Here is a 20,583-nt window from a genome sequence, read left to right as displayed (position 1 = left end):
CTCATTACTTAATTACAAGTAACTCCAGTAAAAAAAAGTGAGACAAAATGCTAGCTGTGCAGGTGTGGGTTGGGGTAGTACCTTTTCAACCAACTTACATGGCCTCTATTTGTGAGGGTGATCTAAGAACCCCTGAGGGTTCTGAGACATTTTTAAGGAATCTGAGAAGTTAAACTAGTTTCATGGCACTAAGACATTCTTAATTCTCTCCAGTGTACAATGGAGTCTGCTGGAGATGTGATATCTTGAGTGAATACAGGAGCAGATATGAGAACTTCTGACACCAAACATTACAGACTTGCAAAAATGTGAAACAATGCCACTCTTCCCATCTAGTATTTGTTTCAGAATCGCTATCTTTAAAAATGTTACTTATGTTAGCTTGTAACTGGTTGTTTTGTAAACTTCTTAGCTGTAATTCCTATCTGGCAAATGAGTTATTATCCACATTAATTCTTTAAAGTGCTGAATTTGTATGTGTAAAGGACAACCAAAGTTTGAGAATTGCTGCCTTTGACATACAAAGCAGTAACCTTCTATCACTAAGAAATAAGTCAGTTTTTAGAGCTATGATGGCATTTTGCTCACTTGCTCTCACCACAGCCTTCAGCGCTACTACATCCATACTAGAAACTAGCAAGGGTCTTTACACTTCCTACCTGTCCCAAGTACAAATTACCCGAGACCCCTCTGTCACAAATCAACTATGAAATGAGTGGGATGTTTCAGGGAGTAGGTAGTAAAGGCTTATTTTGTAATCTAAATAAAATAAATTTCCTATTACTGAATTTTGTTGGCATACTCAGGATGGTGTGAATACAAACTATGTGGCATACACAATGTTCATGTTGCAACCATCTGAAAAAGATAAGGACTCATCCTCCAGCTGAAAACCACCACTTAAAAAAAAAACTTTGGCAAGAATTTTGGGCAGGCCGACTGGAAATGCATTAGGATATAGCATGTAAAAAATTATCTTCAGAGGTTGTGCAGTTCAAAGAAATAATGAACATCTACAGCATTTGAAACTGAAGTATGAGACATATACTACAACTTACTGCAAGAAATAAACCAAATAAAAATGCCAGAGGTCAGTGGTGCCGCCATCTGCCTCACAAGCTTAAGGTACTGAGTTTGATCCCCGGTACCAAAAAAAAGAGCCAGAAAGGGAGAACATGTATGAAAGTTTCAAATATTGTATTCCCTTCTTCCAACTGACAAAGCGTTGAGAAACTTCACAAAGCACATCTCAGGATGAATAGCACCAGCAGGGGTTTATTTAATGATGGTTAGCCAGTCAAACAATACAGAAGGCCAGCTAGTTTATTCAAATTGAATCTAAACCTCAGATTTCTGGCTCAACAACAATATAAGAAACCTTTAAGGACACAAATCCTATGTTAAATCAGAGATGGTTCATATCAGTCTTACAGCTTCTAATATTTTGAACTGGCAACTACATGACAAGTATTTGATCCAGTTATAAAACTACACTTGATTTTCCTTGGTTACCAAATCTTAAACAGATCTGAAAAACTGCTGTTTACAAAGGCTTTCACTGTAAACCCACTGCTGCCAGTCTCCAGTAATTGTTTCTTCATCCCCGGGAATACTGCTAGAGAGACATTTTCTTTGATCTGCTTGCCTTGGCGAGTATGTAAGAACTCATAGTGTAAATTTAAAGAATGAAGTTTAATTGAGATGCCCAGAAAAGTTTTTATTGCAAGCACAGTGAGAAGAGATGTCTTCTCACAAAGTGGCCACAAAGTCTGCCATTAACTAAATCTCTGACAACCCTTCATTGGTTTAAAGCATACAAGTTAGCTTCTTGCTATCAGGTGTACATCATTTCTGCCATGTGAGACATTTTCTTGGGGATATACAAGTAATACTCCATGTAGCCTGATAGGTCCTCAATGGTCACATCATCCACATAGACTCGAGCTTGCTCAGAACAGGAGCGAGGAGAGCCGGACAGAGTTCTTGTGTGCAGTGACTGGGAATAGTCCTCAAGTGTGGAAATTCGTTCTGGGGTCAGGGGAGGGACATTCTGCAGGCCTGAAAAGGAATACACTTCCATGTCATGCCATCTCTTACACTGGCACTCCTTGCCTACACAGGCACATGGCTTGCCCTGGTTTAACTTGGAAACAGATCGAAAGTCAGAGAGATTATTGGCCTTGAGACTTGCTTGAGAGACTTGAGTAGTATCAGAAAAGTCTTTGGTCTTAATCTCCAATGGGAGCCTTGGAACTGAAGTTCTCAAAGGCTCAATAACTGCCCCTGTACGATTAGCATCAAGAGATGTAGAGCTTTCTGCTGCACTGAACTCTTTAGGGGTTGAAATTCCCAGCCCACTGCTGCCATCAGGTGTGTCAGTTTGGCTTTTATGCTTGAGCTGGCTGCTGGAAGGAGATGCTAAGGTACTGCAATGTATGAACTTTGGAGGATGAAGGACAGGAGACTTAGAACGTCGACGACGCTGGGTTCTCACTGCTCCTCGTGAAGACTTCCTTGTAGACCTAAGACAGAAAAATATACAAGATGTTGGGATACAGAGCCCTCCGAATAGATTCCTTATGATAGCTGGAAATGTACCACCTCTCTGCTTTGTTAAGTTTGAGATCACAAACGTTCCCCAAAGAGATGTACATGTCTCCATTTCCAAGCTGCCTAAGTTTGTTTTGTGTCTCAAAAACTTCAATCTCCTCTTATTAGAAGTTACAGAAACAAGTAAGAAAATGGAATCACTTGGACCAAAGATATGGTGTGGAATACCTGCCTGGTCTCCATCCTAGGGTTGGGAACCTCTAACCAGTGGGTGTGGAAGAACCACCTTGTGCAGACAGATGCTATAAAGCCTAATGTGCCCTAAGCCTAAATATAACCGCAGTACAGGGAAAGCTAATGCTACTACAAATAGCCATTTTGCCAGTATTATTAAACAGTATCAGATTTATGATGTTTCTTATCATTGGTAACAGTTCATAAACAAAAAAGGATTTAGACTCCCTGAGGTCTTCAGATACTAGGAATTATCAGATACAGTATATAAGATAACTAGTGATAAAACATTTAAAAAAGAAAATTAGACCCCCGTGAGCACAGAGGAGGTGAGCCAATCCCAGCGCACAAGAGGAGGCTTCCGGGCCACCATACCCCACCGCGAGCACAGAAGAGGTCAGCCGCTCCCAGCGTACAAGAGGAAGCTTACGGGCCGCCATACCCCCCGCCCCCCAGCACAGCAGCCCCCCACCCCATTTGAAATGAGAAGACATGTAAACAAGTTTCAAAACCAGACTTCCAGATCACCTAAAACAACTCCAAAGGGAAACAAGATGGAACATATGATACTCAACCACCTGGACTCCCTGAACTGGCAACAAAAGAGGATCTGGAAAAAATGAAATCAGAAATAACTTCCGAGATAACAACAGAGATTGTGCCCATAGTGCAAGACATGATTAATAAATCTAGAGAGGAGCTCACAAACATGATGGAATCCCATAGGAAACAAATGGAATCCATAAAACAGATACAAACAGATTTCCAGATTAAAAACTCCGTTGAAAGTCTATGCAGCAGAATGAACTGATGTGAGGACAGAATTTCAGATATAGAAGAGAAGATTGCAATTTAGTGACCAGGAAAAGAAAAATTTCTTTAAAACTGTAAGGGAACACGAGAATTCAATTCAGCAGCTGCTAGATGATGCAAAGAAGAATAACATAAGACTGACTGGAGTCAATGAAGAAACAGAAGAAAGTGCAGATGACATAAAAAAACTGTTCACAGAAGTGATGACAGAAAACTTCCCAAGCAGGGGAAAAGAACTTGACATACAGATAAGTGAGGCATATAGGACTCCAAGTAGCTGTGATCAAAAAAAATCTACACATAGGCATATAATACTTAAGACTCCAGAAACCCAACAAAAGAACAAAATTCTACAAGCAGTTAAGAGAAAAGAAACAAATCACAAAGGAAAGCCCATCAGAATCACAGCAGACTTCTCAACGCACACCCTCCTCAAGGCAAGAAGAGCTTGGAGTGAGGTATTTCAAGCCCTAAAAGAAAACAGCCTCCAACCCAGATTGATGTACCCTGCAAAATTATCTTTCAAAATTGATGGAGAAATAAGATACTTTCATATATTCATGACAAAGAGCACCTTAGGAACTTCATGAATACCAAACCAGCACTCCAAAAACTTTTAGACAATATCCTAGGAAAAGACAATGAGGATCACAACCCCAGGAAGCCCAGCAGAACGAATCCGTTGGGTGCAAATTAAAAGGAAAGGGGAAGAATCCAACAAACAGAAAAAGTCATGACAATAATAAGTCAATACGTATCATTTATAACCATCAATGTTAATGGTCTCAACTCACCAATCAAAAGAAATAGACTGGCAGAATGGGTCAAGAAGCAAGATCTAGCAATATGCTGCATACAAGAAACACATTCAATTCAGAAAGAAGCTCATAGTCTGAAAGTTAGTGTGGAAAACAATACTCCATGTGACAGGAACACCCCCCCGCCAAAAAAAAGCAGCAGTAGTCATCCTCTTTGCAGATCAAGTGGATTTCAAACAAAACTCTGAAACACTCTGGTCCCAAGAATTTCAGATAAGGGATAGTCAACTTGTATGTACAAATCTATTGTGAACATGTGTTTTCATTCCTCGCAAGTAAAAACTTAAGAACAGGCAGGACTGTCAGTTCTTAACAGTAATATAAGAAATTTCTATATTGTTTTCCAAAATGGTTTTGTCATTTTACATTCACATTAGCAGTATTAGAAAGTTCTAACTGGTTCACACCTAAGCTGATGTTTGTTCTTTTAAAACTTTTAACTTCACCTCCCTAATGGTTGTATAATTCAATCTTATTATTGTACTGATTGGTATTTTTCTGATTCTAGTGTTGCATACCTTTCCTGGTGCTGTACTGGCTATTTATCATCTTCTTGTGTCTACTTTTTAATTTGGTTGTCTATTAATGAGCTGTAAGAGTTCTTTATATATTCTGGTCATAGGTTATATGCATTATAAATAGGGTCTGTTTAAGGACTACTTTTCATTTTCTTAACGATGCCATTTAAAGTTCTAAATTTTGATGGAATCTCATTTATCATTTTTTTTCTCTTATACATCATGTTTTTTATATCCTAGGAAATTCTTCACTACCCTAAATTCATAAACATTTTCCCTTATAATTTCTTCTTAAAGTTTTATAGTTTTAGTCTTTCATATTTAGGTTCATAGATCCTTTCAAGTTATTTTTATGTATGGAAATAAAGGGTTGAGGTTAATTTTTTATATACGGATACCAGGTGTTCTAGTGCCATTTGCTAAAAACAGTATCTTTTCCTCTGCTCTTGAATTGAGTTTATGTTCTATAAAATGTTAATGTTAAATAATCTTTCAAAACTCAGTGGACCATATATGTGCGGTTCTATTTCTAGATTCTGTTTTATTCCAATGATCTATGTCTTTCCTTACACCAACACTGCCTTGATTACTGAAGCTTTAGAGGAAGTCTTAAAATCAGGTACTAAATGTCTTCCAACACTGTTACTTTTTTTTCTTTTTACTTTTCTAAGTCCTTTGTACTTCTACATAACGTTTAAATTTCAATATCCAATTCTTCACTTATAGCAAGTATACACAGACCTGAATTTTTATATATACCTTGTGTTTTCAATCCTGCTAAATTCAAATTCAAGTTCTAGGGGCTCCTAGAGATTTCTTCATATTTTCTCTGTAGATGATCATTTCATCTACATATAAAGATTTTACTTCTACCTTGCCAATCCTATCCTAATTGTGTCATTTTATTGCCAGACTATTTTGGTTTGGGCCTATGTTTCAAAGCTAAATGGACAGATGAAGAGTAGGCATATCTGGCCATGTTCCCCACCTTAGGGGATCTTCTCCATTCATATAAGGCATTTTTTCTGGAAGTATGGAGTACATGTCTTTGATCTGTTGAGAAGGTTCTGTTCTATTTCTAGTCTATTTCTAGTCTCCCGATAGCTTTTACCATGAACAGCTGTAGAATTTAGTCCAGTACTTTTTCTCCAACTACTGACAGGTGTCCATTTAGTTTAATTCAAAATATAATTTTATTTATTCATTTGGTAGTACTGGAGATTGAACCCAGGGCCTTTACACTAAGCTACATCCCCAGCCCTTTTTATTTTTTATTTTGAGATAATGTCTTGCTAAGTTGCCCAGGCTTGCCTTGAAGTCATGATCCTCCTGTCTCAGCCTCCAGAGTAGCTAGATATACAGACATATGCTACCACACCCAGCTAATTTTCTTTTCTTTTTCTTCCATTAAGTTTATTGGTACATTTTAAGTATAAAATACAGTTACATTCATCATTAGGATCTTGTACCTTTACATGATGTATCTTGGTTCTTATTTTTTCCCCTTCCCCTGTCCTCCCTTCACACCCTCCACCCTTCCCTATTTGCAAAGACTTTGTTTCCGTTTTTTCCTTTTCTCATATTTTTTCCCTTCTTTCCTTTCCCCTACCCCTCCCACTTCCCCTACTCCTTTAGACCTTTTCTTCCTATTACACAATATCAATTATACATTTTTAAAATTACAATATCAAGATCTAGAAGACATTTCCACAGATTTTACATAATTTAAAAGGATATAGAAAGCATATTACAAAAATCTTTTTTGAAATAAATTTGACAACTTCTAAGAAGTACCTTGGAAGACAAATTAATGAAACTAATTCTGGAGGAAATAAAAATTTGAATAGCAACTATTAAAGAAAGTATATTCCTAGCTTGAAAACCTACCTATATGACAACAGCAGGCTCATAAACATTTTAACTGATAAATTATATCAAACATTTAAAGCAGAAAAAAGAAGGAACACTTCTCCCCTCATTTTAGGAAATCAACATTGTGCTAATCCCTAAAACTGGATAAAGATAATAGAAGAAAAAAATATGAACACAGATAGAAATTTGTTTAACAAAACAAACTATTGGAAGTCAGATCTGGCAGGATGTAGAAAGTGGTTTTGTTATAGGGATGGCAGTGTTGGTTCAGCATTGGAAGATCCACCCCCAAAAGTCATCATTTTAACAGAGGAAAGGAAAAAGCCATATGATCCTGTCAGTAGTTGGAGAAAAAGTACTGGACTAAATTCTACAGCTGTTCATGGTAAAAGCTATCAGGAGACTAGAAGTAGAACAGAACCTTCTCAACAGATTAAAGACATGTACTCCATACTTCCAGCAAGAACGCCTTATATGAATGGAGAACATACAATGCTTTCTCCCTAAGGTGGGGAACAAGGGCAGATATGCTTACTCTTTATCTGTCCGTTAAACTTTGAAGCCTAGTCCCCACCAAAATAGTCTGGCAATAAAATGACACAACCTAGGATACGATTGGCACGGCAGAAGCAAAATCTTTGTATGTAGATGAAATGATCATCTACAGAGAAAATACAAAGAAATCTCTAGGAGCCCCTAGAACTTGAATTTGAATTTAGCAGGATTAGAAAACACAAGGTATATATAAAAATTCAGGTCTGTGTATACTTGCTATAAACTTGATATGCCAAAGAAACCGTAGAAGAGAAACAAAACAGATCTTAAAAGCAAAAATAGATCTCAAAAACAAAATAGATCTTCAAAGCAGCCAGAGATAAGACAGATTTCCAAAAAAGCAACATTTAAATTCATAGTAGGCCTTCTAATATCAAGTAGACCATGAATAGTATTTTCAAGTGCTAAGGAAAATAACTGTCAACCTGCAAGTATGATTTCAGATGCTGGGGATTTAGCTCAGTGGTTCTGCTGCCTGCCTCACAAGTGCAAGGACCCGAGTTCGATCTCCGGTACAAAAAAAAAAAAGAGAGAGATTTCAGGTATATCAAGTCTATCTTTCAAAAACAAAGATGAAGCCACTGGTGGTGCATATCTGTAATTCCTTGTACTCTTAAGAGGCTGAGGCACAAGGATCACCAGTTCAAGCCCAGCTTGAGCAATTTAGTCAAGACTATCTCAAAATAAAAAAGTGTGAAGGTCCTGGGTTCAATCGCTAGTATTGGCATAAAAAAAAAAAGAAAAAAAGAAAACCAAACTATATTTACCAACAAAAATGAGACAAACTGTAGAAAATAGTTCATTTAGTTAACTTATGAGTAAGGGAGCTAGCTCGGGGAAGGGCCTGAGATAGAGTTGGCTAAACAGCCATATTGATAAGAATTAAAATAAGAATATAGACAGTGAAAATCTAGGTGTGGTGCACCGATCTGTATTCCCGCACTTGAGAGGCTGAGGCTGTGTAACTTAGGTCTTAAAATTTTTTTAAAAAAGGGCTAGGTATCCAGCTCAGTGTTAAGGCCCTAGGTTCGATTCCCAGCATCTATAGATCTATAATATCTATAGATAGACATATCTAACTATCTAGGCTAACTACTAAAAGAATGACTAGAATCTATATACAATTTCCAAACCACTATAAGGAAAAATGGCAGAGGGAAAAAGTAAATAAAACATTTCTAATAACTTTTTTAAAGATGAGGGGAGGGAAGGTTTAAAAAAAGGGAGAAAAAAAGCAGAATAAAACAAAGGAAAATGGTAAAATCAAAATAACAACAATGATCAAAATAAATGTAAAGCACTCAGCAGATAAGAAGGTCCTAATGATTATACTGAATAAAACACAAATAGAACCAAGCCATATGTTAATTTATTTAAGACACGCTTAAAATTTGTTCTTTTTTTTTGGTACCAGGGATCAAACTCCGGTCCTTGCGCTAAGCGGCGAAACCACTGAGCTAAACCCCCGGCCAAGACATGCTTTAAATAAATAAATAAATAAATAAATAAATAAATAAATAAATAAATTTACTTATTTACTTATTTATTTATTTATTTATTTATTTTGACATGCTTAAAATTTAAAAGCACAGAATGGTTGAAATAGCAAAAGACATACTATGCAAACACTAAAAGAAAACTGGACTAGCTATATTAACTCCAGACAATTTATATTAAGACAAAAACCATACACAATAATACCTCAGTTTACAAATACCTGTTTGCAAACAATTTGGTTAGTAAACAAATGGTCAGAAAACTTTTGCTTACATTTGCAAACTCCACATCAGGTGACAAACATGACCATGGCCATCTTTTCCCCACAAACACAAGCACAGCCGTCTTCCCCCAAAATCATAAAACTAAGTTCATAAACTGAGGCACCACTGTAATGGTTTTATTAAAACCACATAGTAAAAGTTCCAATTTTTCTAGGAATATTCTAAACTTGAATAAACTTAAGCTTTATGAACCTAGCAAAATAATCCCAAAATTACATAAAGCAAAAATATAAAACTTAAGAGTAAAATAGACAAATTCATTCCTGTGCAGGAGATTTTAACATATCTCTCAATTACTGATAGGTTGATGACCAAAAAAGAAATAAAATTTCAAAACCCCACCCCTTTTGTAGTACTAGAGATTGAACCCAGGACCTCATTCATGCTAGTCAAGGGATCTACCACTGAAGCACCTGCCCCTTTAAACTTTATTTTGAGAGAAAATCTTCATAAGTTGCCTATTTTGGTCTCAAATTTTTGATCATCCTGCTGAGTAGTTGGGATTACAGGAATGTGCAGCCATGCCCAGACTCAAATAACAAATTTAAAAGTCTGAATGGACACAGAACTCAAGAACATTTAGAGAAGAAGCATTCTTCTCAAACACATATTTATTTACAAAAATTGACACTGAACCAGCCATAAAGTTTCAGCAAACTTATGAGTGAGAAGAATGAGTCCTCTTAACTATTGTGCCTTAGGTTCCGTATCATAGTATATTTTTTTTCCTGGATACTCAGGAGAAAATCTTGTAATATTTTAAGGTATTAGGATAAAAATCAATAATATCAATAAGAAGCTCTTACCCATGCCAACTGTCTTTAGACTGACATGTGGCTTTAGGTTTATTATCATCTACTGCTGCTCTGACTGACGCTCTGATACTTGTGGCTTCTCCAACGGACAGCGACGCAACAGACCTTAAGACAAGAACAAAAGAAAGTTCACTGCTATAGAAAACTGTAAATGAGGAGAACGTATTGCTCTAACCCAAATATCACTTTTAGCAATATCCTTATTTTTTCTAGTTTACATTTCTGAAAAATTCATCAGACTGTAGTATAAATTTTCCTCCAAAATTAAATTTAGAGGATCACTAAAACCCATGATTGCAAAATCACAAACCAAAGAATGATTCTTAAGTATAGCCAGCAGCAGGATATAAACAGACTTTTAGGCTGTTTATCTGGGGCAGATCAGGCCTCACTTTCAGAGAGAATGCTAATGACATCAACCATTTATTTTATGCAGGCAAATCAGAGCTGTGGGACCTAAGTTTAAGATGGGACTAAAACCTTTAGGAGCTCAATCCAACTTTAAAATAAGTATACATTTAAAACAGTATATAACTTTTTAAAAATATTCTAATTTTTGAAAATTCATAAACTTGAAATATCCAGAATTAAATCTTTAGTTTAAAAGTATACACGTGAGGGCCAGGGATTTGGCTCAGTGGTTTCGATGCCTGCTGAGCAAGTGGAAGGATCTGAGTTTGATCCCCAGCACCAAAAAAAAAAGTATACACGTGATATAGTTTCCATTAACAAATTTAAAAGAGAAAACAAAAAGAACTATCCATAATCTCACAACCTAGAACTACCAACATTCACATTTTTTTTTTTTTGGTACTGAGGATTGAACTTGGGTCCTTGCACTTGCGCAGCAGGCAGCAAACCCACTGAGCTAAATCCCCAGCCCAACATTCACATTTTTGATATAAATTCTTCCAGATTTAATACATACACAGACATACACCAACACACACACACGTACTCTTGACTCCTTCTACACATGCTATGATACTAATAAAAATCTTTCAGAAAAGAAATTCATCTAAACTAAAAAAATGTTCACTGAAACATAATTTAAAATAAAAACTGGCAATAACCTAAATATCCAACAACAAAAATATCATATTACATAAATTATGGCATATCTATATGACAAACCATTAAGAATATATTAAAAATTACTTGTACAAAAGAACTTTTAATGATATGAGAGCATGCTTATAATACAGGAGAAAACAGCATGTAATACTTACACGTTATAATCTCAGCTATCTAGAAAAAACTATATGGTACTACGTACAGATAATAAAATGGGTTATGATAAATTATGACTTTTAACTCTAAACTTTGTTTTTGTAAATTTTCTATAATATACATATATTATTTTAGTCAGATATAAAGGATTATGTTGTTTTCTCATAAACATATAGGTATTTGTCCTGATAAGACAAACACCTTAGGAATCAAAACCTGTTGAGCAGGATCATGCTAAATTCCTGGCAAGACTTGGTTCATTTATGAGTCAGTCCCTCAGAAGTCCCATTTATAAACTAGCAACAAGATGAAACTAAAAATGTATGGTACACTATACAAATTTTATTTTGCTTAGTCATGCTAATGATGAACCCCTTCTACTCTGTTTTTTTTCCAGTGTTCTCCAGGGCTCTTTCTCCTCTTATAATTTCACTTAAGGCAGATCACATACTACAAACACACAATTTTCACCCATATATTGTACAGATACTTTGAAGATATTTTATAATGGTCCAAGTAATTTTTAGCACCACCAAAATGGCTTAATTTTACATTCTTATTTCTTACAACATTAACAAAAAAGACTGTATATCAAAAATTACTTCCTTAACACACTAAGGGCTTGAATGCATACCTGTGTGTGTATTAATAGTACTTTCCTAATTTTTAAAGTTATTTTTATATTAGAAATCACAGAAGAATACACTACAACCACAATCTAGAACTATCTGTTTTTCTGCTTCATTTCCATTTCACAAACTAGCTTATCAAAGTATTGACAGAAATGGCAAGATGACCACAGTGGGGAAAACAATGGAAAAATGTTATCGTTTTAAAGTATCATGAAAGCAAATGTCAACATCTACAGTACTGTGCAAATCTATTAACATAAATCTCATTTGTTAGGTCAAAAATAGTGCCAGCAGTAGGCAGATAGCTTTAATAACAACTTCTATTTACTTTTTACTTTATGCTAGGTGTTTCTTCAAGTACTACATAAAGAAATGACTAAGAGGATAGGTTCTGGAGCCAGACTGTGTTCAAATTTTGGCTTCTGTCACTTCTTCCAATGTGACCAACAGGCAAGTGATTAATTTGTGTTGTGTCTCATCTGTAAAATGACAGAAGTATCTATCTTCTAAGGTGGCAGTGAGGATTAAATAATGTGCACAAAGTACTTAACCTAGTATTGAGAACCCAATGAGAGACAAGTATTAGTGATTATAATTACTTGTTGTACAGTCTTCTAGTCAGGTTCCAGTGTTTGGTTTCCATTCATAAAAATTCTTATATCCACTGAAATTGTGAGATTTCTTCTGGCTGGGGCAAAGAATAGAAGCAACAAGAGGCTTGCACAGAACATTTTGCAAAGGGTGAAATATTAACATTCAGACAGCAGCTGGTCTGCAGGTGCTCTAATTAGTCTGACCAAAGGGTCCAAGATTATTGATCTCAGTCACAGAACCCTACTGAATAGAGGTTTCCATAGTGATAGGCTCAGCAAGCAGAAACCATGAAATCAACAATGTCTTCATAGATTTCTATTGGACTAATTCACTTTTGGTGAAAAATACTGTGATTCCCTTGAGAAGTATGAGGTCATCTTTGATGGCATATTGCTTGATAATCCTTGAAGTGGGTTACCTCCACAAAGCTAAAGAAAACCAATGCACTCAACCTTAGGAGTACAAGTGAGCTGCTACTTTCAAATTTAATAGAAGGGTTTCTTTTTAAAGTAAAATGACATGGTGGAGAATTTGGTAGAATGTCACACTATTAAGGTTTATATTGTCTATGAATAAATAATTAGGAATGTAAAAATGAGAAGCTTACTAAGGAAAAGGACTAGTTAAATCTAGTAAACAAATAACTCCAAATAATATATTACATATTTAATTACCCTGATGCATCCACTCTTAATTTCTTGAAAGCAGTTTGTAGACTCTCCTCCTCTCCATCCTTGGCTTCAGATTTCATTGTGAAAGTTTTTACACTTCTATAGATGTTCTCGTTAATACTAAAAAAAAAAAAAAAAAAAAAAAAAAAGATAAAAATAAGATGAGCAAAGTGAAAAGAAGTAGCATCAGAAGTATGTCCTCTATTAAAAAAATCTATACTCCTGGCTGGGGATATAGCTCAACGAAATAGCTCTTTCCTAGCACATGCAGGGCCCAGGGTTTGACTTCTAGCACTACCAAAAACAAAACAATAACCAAAACCCCACCTACATTCCTGATATCATTAACACAGAAAATGATTATGCACCATAGCAGAATTTAAACTGTCCAAATACTTGATACCAACACCCTACTACACAGTTGCAAACTAGATCACCTAAAATCTAGCTGCAGTGGTGACATATGCCTACAATTCCAGCACTTGGGAGGCTGGGCTAAGACAGGAGGATTGGAAGTTTGAGACCAGCCTGGAATACATAGTGAGACCTTATCTCAAAATAGTGTTTTTTAAAAAGTCTATGTTTTACTGTACTTTTTAACAAGAGTGAAAATACCACCATTGTAGGTATCTATGGACAAATTAACCTTTACATCAGAAAAAAGAGAAGAATTAGAGAAAAGCTCAAACTATAGCACTTTGATGTTTTAAAATGCTATTTGTCTAGTTTAAACCTAACAATTCTAGTTAGGTATAACTTCATGACACATAACCATTTCTCCAAAGCAATACTGACCCAGACATCAATATGCATGCAGACATATTTGAGAACAAGGCATTATAATCATTGTTAAAACAGATTACAAACTTATTTCAGTGATTACTGATCATGCCATATTCTACTTATAAGTTGATACTTTTTTAAGTAGCTTTGAGTACTGTTATTAAAGCAAATAAACTACATACTTGCAACTCAAGAGATACAGGTGGAACTTTCCTTTAGTTAAGAGCTAAAAAAGTAGCAAGTAAAAAACAAACTACTGTGCCTTTAAATAATCTCTGCTTAACTAGTTTGATTAACCAAAGTTCTTCATTTCTTCTATCTTGATTTTCATATTTAAACAAAGAGGAACGAAAGCCCAACCAAAACAACAAAAGCCTGTTAAACTCTTGAAATCTAGTCTTCAAATTGTTTTACTAAGGGTAAATAGTACCAAATCTTCAAAGACAACAACTACATAAAGCAGTATCCAGAAATAAAAAGGTAAAAGAAAAAAATTTTTTGAAGGAAAGGATATTCTTTACCTTTTATTTCTTTCTCTTTTTTTTATTTACCTTTTATTTCTAATTTGATAATCCTAACCCCACCCCACCCCACCCCGAGGTGCAGTGCACCTTTACCAATCCTAGGATTCTCTCTAATTCCTTATCTGGTCATTCCCCAAGGGTGAATTTGATGGTATTGTGAGATCTCTACCATTCCAAAGGTCAAATGTCATAATATGTCTAATGTAACCAAGAAGTATCACAAAGCAGTGGCATAAAGCAGAAAGGAATCAAGACTCTTCATTCACTTATTTACGTGTAGAAATTAAGGTATTTTAGCCAGATCTCTCTGGAGAAAACTGAAAACATTCTCAAAAGAATGACTAGCTTTCCCCTCAATTTTATAAAACAAAAAATATAAATATACACTCCATATATATTTGGCCGTTTATTTAACCAATACACAAGTATGAAGGAAACATTCATGCAATTCCACATTTTACTGGTCTCTAATTCTCAACTTAGGGTAGGATCCCCCCAAATACACAATGGGAGGGGGAGGGGTGCACAATGCTCACATATTCAGAAGTTCCACAGCATCTAAATATACCTGAAGCTCCACAGCATCTAAAAGGGTGCTACCATAGGTTGTAAGTAAATTCTTCCTGCTGTCAGAACTAAATTAAAAGTTTGAATTATAGTTCTCCTCAGTCACTTTATGACCAAACACTCAGCCTGTGGCCCCTTACAGAATAAATTATCTAGGCCAGTTTCTCCAACTCCGAAGACCCCACACAAACCCTCTTTTGGGCTTCTGTGGAAATCAGTCAATATTTAACTCTACATAACATCTAAGTCTACATTGCTGAATTCTACAGGCAGAAATTCATTCCTTCCACAAATATTTATAGAATTCCTACCATGGGCATGGCACTATACTGGATGCTATGGATAGAAAAGAGTGAACGTGAAATATAGGGGGCCTGAGATCTCCATTCTCTAAAGACTAGAATATCATTCCCGTCCTCTAGGAATTTATAATATAATACTGTGCTAAGAAGCTCTGCATGATATAACTCTTAATTACACAGTGCTGACTTAATAGCTGGGCAGGTGACCACCTTAGGTGTTAATATAAACTTAACATTCTTGTTGACATACTAAAAGACTATCATCTAGGGCTGGGGATTTAGCTCAGTGGTCCCATCGCCTGCCTCGAAAGAGCAAAGACCCGAGTTCGATCCCCCGTACCAAAAAAAAAAAGAAAAAAAGACTATCATCTAAAAACCAAAACAGACCATATAAAAATCTAGATACAGATAAAACTTTAGGAATGAAGTCCTGTGTAAACTATTTTCGGGTTTCCAGCTTTTAATTATTCACCTTTTTCTTCAGTTACTTTAACTCAGAGCCAAGGTGTCTTAGGTATGCTCTTAAGAGCTAGCGCTGAACATGTTTGCAATTAGAAGTTTATTTGTGCTTCTCGTATTTCTAGCTTCCCATTTACTCACAGCAAGAGTTATACAACTAGCTCTGTATAACTGATATAACTGGTTTGCCCTTCTTCATTAGTATTAAATTTGAGGGAGACATTTCTGCCGTTTTCACCGAAGTGACTTCGTGAACAATCCCCAAAGCGATCAAACTTGTAAAGACTTATTAGAAGTTACTTTGCATTAAGTCAAATCACATCTCAGTTTAATTTTGCCTCGGATTTTCCCCAAAACTTTTAAAAAATGGCAGGTAAATTTCGTGTAAGTTCCTCCATCAAAAGGGAAATTCCTGGTTTTTTCTGACTTGAACGAACAGCAAGTATCACAATCTTGTTTACATCTTTACATTTTAACAGAGACCTCCTTAAACCTCAAGCCTAATTCCACATTTCCAGGACCCGAAAACAATCACTGCGGGACCCGCATAAGCTTGTCATCACAATGTTAAAAGATTTCGAAACTTTCCTGGACCACAGGAAGTGTGGAGCCTGAGGAAGAAAACCCTGTCCAACAACTCTCGAAGCAAACAAGACCCCAGGACAAAAACACATCCACGCCTCTCTGCACACAACCCCCACAATCGCACGGCTCCAGCAAAGCACCCTGTTAATTCTTTTTAACCAGTATCTGGGCCTGTCGTGGTTGAACAGGTTGGGGGAATGAATGGTCAGGACCGGGAGGGCTACGAGCGCGGGGAGAAGGCCGCTCGGGTCTCCAGCTGGAAAGCTGCCTCGTAACAGACTCCCCGAGCCAAAACGAACGGCTGGAGTCGGGCGGAGGCGCGAGGAGGTGGGAGCGGAGCCGAAGGGGCGGGCAACGAGAATGGTGCCCGGAGAAGAGCGGGAAAAGGCGGGAAGGGGCAAAGGGCGGCCGACGAGGGGGAAAAGGGGAAGCTACGGCTGGACGGGAGAGCGCAGAGGAGCAGGGCGGGGGCCGCGGGAGGAGAGGAAGGCGGGAAGCGGCGAGAGCGCCGAGAGCGCCTAGCTCGGGCAGGTCCAGGTCGCAGCGGATGAGGAGCTGCGGGAAAGGCCCAGGCCGAGACGGGCCCAGACGGTCGGCGCCGGGAGACGACCCGACGAGAAACCGGCGGGCCCGAAGGAAGCCTCCCGCAGCCAAACCGGACCTGGAGGCCGGGACGAGGAGCCGCGGCCCCTCCCTATCGCTTCTGGGCTCCTACCTCCCCGCAGCTGGGGCGCCCTGGCGATCCAGTCCCGTCAGTTCAGACCGTCTCTCCCCGACCGCCGCGCCTGACTGACCCGGATCCAAACCCGCGGGGGCGGTGCGCGCCTGTGAAGTCGCACTGCGCCTGCGTCATTCAGCCACGCGCTCCGCCCCCTACTCGGGCTCCTCCCACCGCAGTGACTCGGCAGCGCGGCAGGCGACGGTTGCGCAGGCGCAGGGCGATGGCCGCGCCTCTCGAACGCCTAGTACCCGCCCCTCTTGGAAGCACGTGCGCCTTACGTCATTTCCTGTTATTCTTTTCTCTCCCCTTTCCCTCCTCCTTGGGCTCAAAACCGTCTTTTGGGGCGTGCCTGCTTCCTCTTCTGTCAGGTGAGTGGGTGGTATTCTTCGCTGTAGCAGAAATCCGCCTCCACTTTGCTGGGTCTCCTTGTGCCCAGTCCTCCACCTGGAGTCGCCAAGGCAACAGGGTTCCGCGGTGGTGAGGGCGGGGTGTGGGAGTTTTAGTGCCCACGGAGCCCCCTCTGGCGCTTGGCGGAGTCTCCTTGATGCTGGAATCTGGACTGCCTGAGACAGCGCCTGGGCTCGCACCGTAACCCTCTAATCCTGGGGAATCTTTAGGGGCCGGGAGAGAAGTGAAGAAATCCTGGACTCAAGGCCGGAATTGGAACTGAAATGCCTTCACTTTTAAATGCCTTCACTTTTGGTGTCCCTGTAGTTTGACTTGAGGCAATCGCTTTTTCTTCTCTGGATCTCTGTTCATATAGTGAGTGAGAAAGTTGGACAGTAACAGCGAATGTAGTGTTTTCGGGCTTGGACTCTTTAAGAATGTGGTGAGAAGTACAGACCCTCTTGCCAGAGAAATGCATGGGGGTTTTTTTGCAAAACGTTTTAGGCAGTTTATCCAAATCGGTGGTTTTTAGGGATCATTCCATCTTTATGATTCTGATGGTGGTTCAGATAGCAAGCAGGAAAGGAGTTAACTGCAGCACCTGCTACCGCCTCCATCGCTGGACTGGCTCAGTAGTTCTAGCTAGCAGTGCCTCTCCTCGTCTGGCACTCCTCAGCTCCACTTCTCAGAACCTCGTGGGAGGGCTGGGGATTTAGCTCAGGGGCACCGCGCCTGCCACGCAGCCGCAAGGTCCTGAGTTCCATCCCTGGTACCAAAAAAAAAAAAAAACACCTCGTGGGAAAAGATAGCTTTCCTCAATAGAGTTGTTTCTGGCCCAGTTCTGCAATGAGGGCTTTGCCCTGAACCCAGACTGGCCGCTCCCACCCCATTCCCCTGTACCACAGGGTGTAGTCACGTAGCTGAGTAGGTGGCTGAAGTCAGTTGAGCTACATTCAGTGTAACTACAGCCAACCAGTGGAATACTTGGACCATGTCTGAAAATGAAATGTACAGTTCGTTGTACAGGCAGTCCCCAACTTAGGCGGTTTTTTTTACTTTATGATACTGTGAAAGGCATATGCGTTCAGTAGAAACTGCTGATTTTGAATTTTGATCCCCACCTTGAGCTCAAAATACCCTGTGATACTCTTATGATGCTGGGCAGAGGAAGCAGCTGCAGTCAGTCCTGGTCAACCATGTGATCACAAGGGTAAAACCATACTTTCTAGAATACTGTATTATATGTAGTTTTGACTTACTGTGTGTTCAACTTATGATGAATTTCATGGGATGTGACCCCACTGTAAATTAAGGAACATTTGTATAAGGTTGTTAAACATAAAGTATGTACTGAACCCTAAGTAAAACATTTAAATTCCCCTTCATACCAGAGGCCCAGTAACTGACAGCTAATGGGTTAGTTGTAACCCTATGATGCTAATCATAATGGCTACCCGCTACTGAGCAGCAGTTTTGTACATTTTCCCTCATTTAATACTCCTGTGACTTTACACGGTCTACAGATGAGGATGATTGTTCCAGCTCCCCTTGTTCTGTCTCATAGTGCTAGTAAGTCAGAGTTAAACTTTCAAAAGCCTGTGAATCCACAGTTGGTCTTCTCATGAGGGGTTGTTTTTTTTTTTCTCAGAATTGCCAAATGAATTGCATCAAGATGTTTTTTGCTACCATTTCAAAATATTGCTTGAGGTAAATTTTGTTTTGTTTTTGTACCGGAGATCGAACTCGGGTCCTTGTGCTTGTGCAGCAGGCGGCAAAACCACTGAGCTAAATCCCCGGCCCTGCTTGAGGTAAATTTTTATACATCCTCGAAGGCAAGGACTGTGTCTTGAGTACTATTGAATTTCCAGAGATTAACAGAATTTCTGGGAGGTAGTAGATCCTCAATACAATTTTGATGAATTCTCATTTTGCCTTATTTCCACCCCTTACAACATTAAATGCTAAAAAACTAAAAATTAAAGTACCCCTTTTAATGGGATTAATATGAGAAAATAGAAAAATAGGAGCAAAATCTTTGTAAATAGGGAGGAATGGAAAGGTTGAAGGGAGGGCTGGGCAAGGGTGAAAAATAAGAACCAGGAGAGATTATGTAAAGGTGCAAATTTCCAATGATGAATGTCATTATAGTGTATACCTAAAATGTACCAATGATTAGAATGAATAATCGATAATGCAAAATAAGAAGAAAAGGTCCAAGGGGTAGGGGTAGTGGGAGGGGCAGGGGAAAGGAAAGAAGGGAAAGGAAAAATGCTGAGAAATGGAAAAAATGGAAATAAAGTCTTTGTAAATAGGGAAGGGTGGAGGGGATGAAGGGAGGGCTAGGAATGGGGAAAAAAATAAGAACCGAGATGCATTATGTAAAGGTACAATTCCCAATGAGACGTGTAATTGTGTTGTATACCTAAAATGTACCAATAAAAGAATTTAACAGCAACAACAAAAAAGTGCCCCTTTTACTTAAGTACAGCTCTGTAAAGTTAGATGCTTTCTGAGAACATGACTCATTACCCAGGGAGTACTTGGAAGGGGAGAACCTCTTGGGAACACTGAAGTCTGTTCACTCACACTCATGATATGGCCTCAAGTTTCAAGTTGTTATATATAGGACTGGCTCACCATGTGGGACATCATGACTTGGAATGAGGTCACAGAACATGTAATCTGAGTGAACAAAAAGCCTGTCCTGCCCCATACACCAACAAGATCTTTTTAGCCATGGAAAAAACTGAATTTGTATGTGGACCTTATATTCAGGAAATTTTGCTTGGTATTAACATAATGCACATGGTCATTTAATAAGGCTTGGGCCGGGAATTTAGCCCAGTGGTTCCGCCACCTGCCTCGCAAGCACAAGGACCTGAGTTCGATCCCTGGTACCCCCCAAAAATAAATAAAATTAAAAAGGCTATATGGTAGGTATAATATTCCTTAACAGTTCATCCCCCTTATTATAGGTGTTATAAGTGATTAAACGTGGGGGGACTTAATTCCATAAATTATACTGCAAAACAACCACTTTATATAGGAGGATAACATGTTTGGTTTTTGGGGGGTTTTTGGTTTTTTTTGCAGTACTGGAGATTGAACTCAGGACCTTGTGTTTGCCAGGCAGGCGCAGCGCCACTGAGCTACATCCCCAGCCGCTATAACA

General features: G+C 38.6%; 1 protein-coding gene across 2 annotated transcripts; it reads right to left on the bottom strand.

Annotated features, from left to right (window-relative positions):
- Window positions 1-1,255: 1,255 nt before the first annotated feature.
- Window positions 1,256-13,197, bottom strand: Oser1 (oxidative stress responsive serine rich 1). 2 transcript variants are annotated; one of them, XM_087197858.1, is made up of 4 exons: window positions 13,087-13,176; window positions 12,418-12,506; window positions 9,948-10,061; window positions 1,256-2,522 (listed from the first exon to the last, which is right to left on the bottom strand). In XM_087197858.1, the coding sequence occupies exons 2-4, from the start codon at window positions 12,459-12,461 to the stop codon at window positions 1,835-1,837; spliced, it is 846 nt and encodes a 281-aa protein (XP_087053984.1). In that variant the 5' UTR covers window positions 12,462-12,506; window positions 13,087-13,176; the 3' UTR covers window positions 1,256-1,834. The 2 variants fall into 2 exon arrangements, with proteins under 2 accessions (XP_087053984.1, XP_004858255.1); XM_004858198.4 differs by lacking the exon at window positions 12,418-12,506 and having other exon boundaries at window positions 13,087-13,197.
- Window positions 13,198-20,583: the final 7,386 nt, after the last annotated feature.

The sequence above is a fragment of the Heterocephalus glaber genome, unplaced genomic scaffold, assembly GCF_053883595.1.
Source record: "Heterocephalus glaber isolate CG9 unplaced genomic scaffold, H.glaber_assembly_v1.0 deba00001673, whole genome shotgun sequence".
NCBI lineage: Eukaryota > Metazoa > Chordata > Mammalia > Rodentia > Bathyergidae > Heterocephalus > Heterocephalus glaber.
The sequence above is the reverse complement of the archived record's forward strand: the minus strand, read 5'-3'. Positions and strand labels throughout refer to the sequence as shown.